The sequence below is a fragment of the Triticum dicoccoides genome, chromosome 2B (assembly GCF_002162155.2).
Source record: "Triticum dicoccoides isolate Atlit2015 ecotype Zavitan chromosome 2B, WEW_v2.0, whole genome shotgun sequence".
Taxonomy (NCBI): Eukaryota; Viridiplantae; Streptophyta; class Magnoliopsida; order Poales; family Poaceae; genus Triticum; species Triticum dicoccoides.
Genome location: NC_041383.1, coordinates 270,425,317 through 270,433,203, shown reverse-complemented (window position 1 = coordinate 270,433,203; position 7,887 = coordinate 270,425,317). Strand labels below are relative to the sequence as shown.

At 48.1% G+C, this 7,887-nt stretch overlaps 1 protein-coding gene across 8 annotated transcripts; it reads left to right on the top strand.

Annotated features, from left to right (window-relative positions):
• Positions 1-3,483: 3,483 nt before the first annotated feature.
• Positions 3,484-6,934, top strand: LOC119363484. 8 transcript variants are annotated; one of them, XM_037628849.1, is made up of 11 exons: positions 3,489-3,712; positions 4,252-4,272; positions 4,378-4,469; positions 4,599-4,755; positions 4,836-4,922; positions 5,013-5,140; positions 5,286-5,382; positions 5,575-5,652; positions 5,802-6,027; positions 6,205-6,428; positions 6,614-6,934. In XM_037628849.1, the coding sequence occupies exons 4-11, from the start codon at positions 4,621-4,623 to the stop codon at positions 6,641-6,643; spliced, it is 1,005 nt and encodes a 334-aa protein (XP_037484746.1). In that variant the 5' UTR covers positions 3,489-3,712; positions 4,252-4,272; positions 4,378-4,469; positions 4,599-4,620; the 3' UTR covers positions 6,644-6,934. The 8 variants fall into 8 exon arrangements, with proteins under 8 accessions (XP_037484742.1, XP_037484741.1, XP_037484743.1 ...); XM_037628847.1 differs by having other exon boundaries at positions 4,576-4,755; XM_037628848.1 differs by having other exon boundaries at positions 4,554-4,755.
• Positions 6,935-7,887: the final 953 nt, after the last annotated feature.

Below are 7,887 nucleotides of genomic sequence, written 5' to 3'. Positions count from 1 at the left end.
GCGGGAAGGTATGTTGACCCAATTGATTTGGTGGTCGGTGTTGTGGTTGGATGTGTTTTGCATTTGTAGTGACGCGACCTGGTTGCTCTATGCCCCGTATTCTTGCCTTCTTGGCCGGAGATCAGGCAAGGATAGTTTCCTCGTTTTCATTCGTAGTAGGTGTGGTTCTAATCCTAGGGATTTGTGTGGTGTTGCTTGCCTTGTTGGCATTGTACTGGCCGTCTTGATTTTTTTATGAAATGATGATATACCCAAAAAAGCTTGAATTTGTATTTTTTTCCTCGGTGGATTAGTGAACCAATTTTTTTTAGGAGTGATTAGTGAACCGATTACTCGAGTAGCTTCGACTCTGGATGTAGCCACATGGATGGACCAGCCCCCCTTTGGCTGCCTTAAGGCAACCCCAATGCATTTGGGAGATGGTCAGGGTGGTTCTCAGTTGAATGATATTTGGAAGACCATTTGGGCCCTTGCTTTACCTAGGAAAGTGAAACATTTCATCTGGAAAACCTTAAAAGGAGTCGTCCCCTGCTTTGGAACCTTAGCTAATCGACATATTCTGTTAAGTGCACAGTGCCCACATTGTAGGATTGGTATGGAAGATGTCCAACATTGTCTCTTTGCGTGTTCCCGAGCGATGGAAGTTTGGTCAGAACATGGCCTTAAAGATGATATTTGTCAAGCTATTTCTAAAGATCGGTCAGGATCTGTAACTATGGAGATTCTATGCAGGGCTCAAGGTGCTTTGAACGAGCTCCCAAAGGCAGAGTTGATCGCGGTTTCAGCATGGTATATTTGGTGGCAACTCCGTCAGTTTGTGAGGGGGGGTAAGCATTCAATCCCATTATCCTACAACCACATCGATCAAAGTACTTTGCACTAATTTTATCCGAGCATCATCGCCCAAACTTCCGGTGAGTAAGAGGGAGCATTTGTGGCGGAAACCAGCAGCAGGAACTGTCAAGATAAATGTGGATGCATCCTTTTGTTCTGAAAACATGTCAGGAGCTACGGGAGCTATTGCTCGAGACGATAAAGGTGATGTTATTGCTGCTGCTAGATGGTTCATTCCCCATGTTAGCAGTGTGAATTCAGCAGAAATTCATGCAGTATACAACAGTATAATCATGGCACTCCAAATTGGTTGCAACTCAGTGGTTATTGAGTCTGATAGTACAAATGCAGTATTTTCAACCAAGGCGGTGATTTCTTTGGACCAGATGCTGCCACAGTACTGGAATGCAAACAATTAACAACATAGTTTACAATTTATCTATAACTAGACACTGCCCTAGGCCTTGCCCTTGCCCCTGCCGTCGTCACTGTCGCCGGTGAGGTCGATGAAGGTTGGCGGTGGCCCCGCCCACCTGAACGTGCTCTGCCATGCCGCCAAGGCCGCCTCCTACGACGCCTGTGCGACAATGACATTGCGGCGCGGCGGGCGCAGTCCCTCCTCGCGCGTCTATAGCATCTGCCGCTCGCCGTCGGCCCGCTCCTCCGCGAGCCGGTGCTGCTTCTAGCACTCCAGGTTGGCCGCCTCCTCCTCTGGTGTCGCGGCGTAGTGGACTGGGGGGCGCTCACCCACTCGTGGATCGCGCCGGTCCACGAGTAGGACTCCTCGGTCCAAGCAGGTGGTGGCGGCAACCGCTTACGCGTGGGTGTGGGCTCGGGCTCGGGCTTGGGCTCGATGGGAGGAAACGGCGGCGAGGCGTGGAGAGGAGCGTGGATGGAGTGCCCCGCTGCCGACAAGGTAAGGGCCTTCTCCAGGGCGTCCTACTGTGTGTCCTCCTCGAGCCAGCTCTCCTTGAGCGTGCGCTACAGGGCCGCCTCGAGCGCGACCTGGTACGCGGCCTCCGCATCCTCCTCCTTCGACAAGACCTTTGGGGGCGGCGGTGGAACGGCGTTGTTGACCTGCACACCGCGGCGTCGCTCCTACTCGTACTCCAACGCGAACCATCCCAGTTGGAAGAGTTTGGAGCGTACGCACGGAGCGAGCACTGCTCCGGTGAACCTCCTTGGCACACCCGCATCGAGCACGGCATCGCCGGAATTGGATGCGTTGCGGGTCTAGATGCCAGCTGTGTGATAGGATGACATCTGGATAGTGGAGAGGCTGTCAGTACTGCCAGTGCCACCACGCCTGGTGGACTGGGATGTACAGGCTCTCGCGTTCTCGTGGCGGCCCGCCGCGTCGAGCCGGCGGCGGAAGAGGAGGCGCGCAGGACGAGCTCCCGCCGGGGCAGAATTTGCCCTCGCCACTGAAGAAAGCCCTGGCACGGCGCTAGGGTTTGTGGTCACCGGAAAGGGAGCAAGCGTGGTCAAAGCATCTCCACTAGGCTCCCCAACAGCCCCCCAGGAGCACTTTTTTAGCACCGGTTGTAAAAAAATGTCCCAGCCATGCACCCAGGACCTCGTTTTGAGCCGGATTTGACGAATGGTACGACCGGCGCGCCCACCCCACACCTAGCTCCCTGGGGGCAGCTGGGGACGCCGGCGTTTGCCTTTTGCATGCGCCCACCTGCCAGCGTCTCTCTCGTCCCTTTTCCTCCCTGGCCCACCCACGTGCTCCCCTCCACACACCCATCCCCTCCCCCTCTCTCTCTCGGCTGCAACTCCTCCCTTCTCCTTCTCCTTCTCTCGTCTCACCGCGCCCGGCACGCCGCCGCCCTCGCCTCGCCGCGCACAGGGACGACAGGATGAAGGAGCTCCGGGCCGGCTCCGCGCCTCCGCGTCCCCTGGCTCCGCTCGCCGGCGGTCTCCTTCGTTCCCCGCGCCCTCCGGTCCTTTCGATGCAGCGGCAGCCTTGGGGTCAATCCGCCCCAAATCGGCGGCCGCACGCATGCCGTCACAGCCATGGCGACCTCCTTCGCGTTCGGCAATTCCGGTGGGGCGGGATCCACCTCATCCTCCCCCTTCTCCTTCTCCATCGCCCCATCCGCCTTCTCCTCCTTCCCCGCCCCCGCGTTCGGCTCATCCCCCGCCCCCACATTCGGCTTCGGGGCCACTGGTTTCGGGTTCCAGCACGACCTCCAGCGACGCCAGAGAAGGTGCAGAGCCGGCTGCCGCTGCTGCCGCCGTCCTGGACGGGGAGGCGCAGCGGGAAGCACGGGTCCGAAGGTGAATGGCGAGAAGGAGGAGGAGCAGAAGCAGGTGGCGAGGGAGAAGGAGATGTGGTGAATGAACGGTGGCGAGGTTGGGTGGAGAGAAGGAGGAGCAGGGCCATGCTGCCTCCACCTCCATGGCCGAGCAGAGGAGAGACAGACGAGAGGGTGGGGGGACAACGAGTGGAACTTTTGACCCCAAGGCTAAAATTATCGCCGGCAGCCCCTAGGCGACGAAAAAAATGCCTTCTGGGGGCTCAACGGCTGAAGATGCTTTCAGATGTGAAAGAACGCTTTCATGTCCGTGTGGCTGTAAACCCGAGTTAAATTTGGCCCTGCGTCGAGACACCGAGCTGACGCGGTCACTTTGGCCGCGTTGCCGGGTGGCATCGCCCCCGCGCCCTCGCCCTCGCCCCTCGCCCCGTGAACAAACGCCGCCGAGCACGCACCAACCACCGAATAAACCCGTCTCGATCCATCCACCAGTCTTTCATTTATCTTTCTTCCTGTCAGTCCCACTCGCACTCCCACTCGCACCGGACGGTGTATATCTGGATCGCCCAAGCCCCGCATCCTCCTCGCGTTGACGCACGCAGCCGCGGCTACCCCAGGTCAGTGAGTCCGCGTCAGAGCTTCTTCATTGGCCGTGCTTTCCTTGATCCCGCTGCTCGTTTCGCTTGATTCTTCTTTCCTTGGCAATGCGCGCCCGGGGCCAGGAGAGCACCCCCATCGGCGGATCATCCCCCTCTTAATTTTCTCAGAATTCTTCCCTCCTTGTCCTTGAGACTGACCATGGAATCGTCCGGAAACTATCTTATCTGACGGGCTTGATTGATTGTGAAATGCTAGTAGTTTTAGAGCCTAATAAACAGCTCACTGATTGCTCTTTTGCCACTTGTATGGTGGTACGTATTGTATTGTAGAGCACAACAGGAAGACCAATCCATTCCTTTCCCCTCTACTAAGATGCAGCATCTTCATCTCCATTGTAGAGTAGTACTGTACTCGAATTTGACTAGTTCGCTTGTTGTGGACTTGTGATATTCAGCTAGCTTTGTTTTGATGCTTCATTTTGTGCCCTACATGTTTCCTGTTCCCATTCCTTGATTCGAATCATCTATAACCGGACCCTAACTCATTTTCTGGACAGGCAGGAACACTACTGAAGAAGGTGATGCTCACCGTCCACAGTTGCAGCAAAAAACAAATAGCATTGAGCGCAACAGCCTGCATACTGATGTTCTCCCTGCTCCTCTTCATTTTTTGTTCACTTCAGACCATATTCCTCAACGACAAACCTTTCGTCATCGCCACAGCATCTTCTAGATCATTGCATGAGATCGACTCCAATTCAAAGCCTATTAACGGGTAACTTCTGTTTTGCCTTTCTATAACCTCAGGAAAGTCTTCTTTTTCAGTCTAGTGTATGTGCAGCTGAATAAGTTGAAATAGGCTTCAAATTTTTTCATTGGAGGTTATTGCTAACCTGAGTGCCAGCAAGGTGGAAACTGGACAGCAGATGGAAGGCGGCACTCATAACATTACCAACGTGACTGAGAATGCGACATCTGGGTGGAGCATTGTGAAGGAGGAGCTGACGTTTTCAGCTGGAAGTGCACCTTTCAGTAGCTGCCATGCTTCCACCATTGTAGAGGTACTATATAGCTTCTGTATGCGACCAAGTTTGTAAAAAGAAATATTATAAATACTTATAGGTGAAATTTCTCTTGCTAGATTGGGAAAGACAACTTTTTGGTGGCTTATTTTGGTGGATCCAAGGAAGGTGCTCCGGATGTCAAAATCTGGTTGCAGAGATACAGTGTGGGTTCAATCTATCCAGGACACTTCAATTTTTTTGTCTATTAAATGAGATATCAGTTCTTCCTAAGAATCTTATATTTACATTTGTAGGATGGTCACTGGCATCCTCCAGAAGTTGCTGATGAGCAAGATGGGGTGCCCATGTGGAATCCTGTACTATTTCAGCTCCCCTCTCATGAGCTGCTGCTCTTCTACAAGATTGGTCAGGAAGTTCAGAAGTAAGAACTTTATTTTCCTTCTTTGGCGTTTGATGTTGGATTGAACTGGCAAGAGAACCGCGGGATAGAGCAGTTAGATGAAGCCAAATGATATTTTTTTATAGGATTGTATTTGGTGACTTTGTGATAAACTCAACTTATTCAGGTGGAGTGGTGCCATGAAAAGATCGCTGGATGGCGGCATATCCTGGTCAGAGAGAGAGCAGCTACCGCCTGGTATTCTTGGCCCTATTAAGAACAAGGCATGTCTAAATTTGTGGTTTTTTCTATCTTGCATAGTTCTCTATAACAGTATGCAGTGTGCACATTTAACAGCAGGTTTGCTATTGATCGTTAACAAGTCAGTAGTAGTTTAGTGCTTTTGTGGCATTTGTCAGCATGACGCCATGTTTTATTGAGTAAATTGGTTCCTAATGACAACTTTTTCAATGTAGCCTTTCCTGCTTGAAGATGGTCGCCTACTATGTGGGTCCTCAGTAGAAAGCTGGAACTCTTGGGGTGCATGGCTGGAGGTAACTACTATGTTCCAGTGTCTCATTTTTTATATAGAAAAACATATGCTCCAAGCTGTGACAATTTATATGTATCGGAGGGAGACTTACATCAAGCGTTTATCACATCCTGTATTGCGGTTCTAACGAGTCCTCTTAACAACTTATAGGTCACAAAAGATGGTGGCAGGACATGGCGGAAGCACGGTCCTATATACATAGAAGGTGAAACACTTGGGGTGATTCAGCCAGTTCCATACCAAACTGCCAATGGGACAATTCGGATGCTTTTGCGATCTTTTGAGACAATTGGCCGTGTCTGCCTGGCCGATTCTGCCGATGGTGGTGTGACATGGAGTTACGCGCATAAGACTGAGCTTCCTAATCCAAATTCTGGTTTGTTCTTAACCGTTTGGCTAAATTAGCTTTCTCTTTGCTTCACTACCCTTTTGTTGTATTGGAAAATGTCTTACTGCCCTCCACAGATCATGTCTGATGGGAGCACATCAATAAATAGTTTATGTACAGTGTTTGATAATTCTCTGTTTTCTCCACTGGACTTTACACCTCAAGGGATCGATGGAGTTAAGATGAAGGATGGAAGAGTACTAGTTGCTTACAACACTTTCTCCAGGGGCACACTTAAGATTGCAGTCTCCATGGATGACGGTGATTCATGGAACGAAGTAATGACACTAGAGGACACCAAAGGTATGGAGTTCTCATATCCTGCGGTAATCCAGACCATGGATGAGCTCGTACATATTACATACACATACAACCGGACGCAGATTAAGGTAATTTCTGTCATGAAAAAACTGTAATCTTATTTTGTACTCCCTCCGTCCCAAAATATAAGAACGTTTTTAACACTAGCATAGTGTCAAAAACGTTCTTATATTCTGGGACAGAGGGAGTACTTAGCAACAGTACTTCAGTCAGTTGGTGCATTTTCTTAAGATTATATTTCAATTCTTTGCAGCATGTCGTTCTTCGGCATAGTGAGACATGAAATTGTAAGTCTGTGACTACTGGGAGGCTCATGGTAGCAATCCAAGAAACTTCAATTCATCCCCGCCTACTTGGTGTGACCATTGCATCAGTTTGTGTTTACTCATAAAATAGTGCAACCCGATAAATAATTTTACAGGCTGATCATAATAAATGTAATAGTATGAACAAGTGCATATGTGATCGGCGATTTCGCATAAGGCGTTCCTTATATGGCAGTTATTTCCCTTCATTCTTTGTTGTGTGAACCAAACTACATTGTTCCTTTCCCCCCTCAAACCATTGTTCTCTCGGTCATGTTTGTCACTGTGATGCAACTTCCAACGAACAAAGTACTACTCCCTCCGTTCCTAAATATTTGTCTTTCTAGAGATTTCAACAAGTGACTACATACGAAGTAAAATGAGTGAATCTACATTCTAAAATATGTCTACATACATCCGTATCTTGTAGTCCATTTGAATGTCTAGAAAGACAAATATTTAGGAACCGCGGGAGTAACTATTATCACCATAAAGCAGTTTCGATATAATGATATATTTGTTACTTTGTGAGAATCCCTGTGTACATAATGGTGGGCAGAACATGTGGATGATATGTTTGGTTGATGTTCTATTTGGGATTATATGTTCAGTATGACAATGAACTATTTGGGAGGATCTGATGTTTATTTTGTCTATTTTACGCAAGTTTTGTTTGAATTTTTACTTAAAATTATGAATTGAAATATTATTGAATTATGTGTGGTTCAAACATAAAATTTAATTATTACTCTCTCTTTTCAAAAATATAATGTGGATTATTTTTCTGAAAAGTCAAAACTTATCTATGTTTGACTAAGTTTATTTAAAAAAATCATATCCAAAAATACCAAAACAGCATCCATAGATTCATCATAAATATATTTTTATAATTTATTTATCTGTATTATAGATGTTGCCATTTTTTCTATAAATTTGTTCAAACATATAATTGTTTGGTTTTTAAAATATACCTTATATTTTGGAACAGAGGGACTACGATGTGAAATTGGAAGTGAAATCAAGTTTGCATGCACAAAGAGAAAATAAGAGAAAATATTTATATGGAGAGCAATTTAGTGAGTTTAAGGAAATAGTGCACAATAAAAGTGTTAGATGATTTTAGAGGGCTATATAACCATTATAGATGTTGCCTTATTAGAAAGTCTATTAGAGTTGCTATTAACCTTCAGAACATTTCAGTTTCTGTTTAGAGGCACAACTG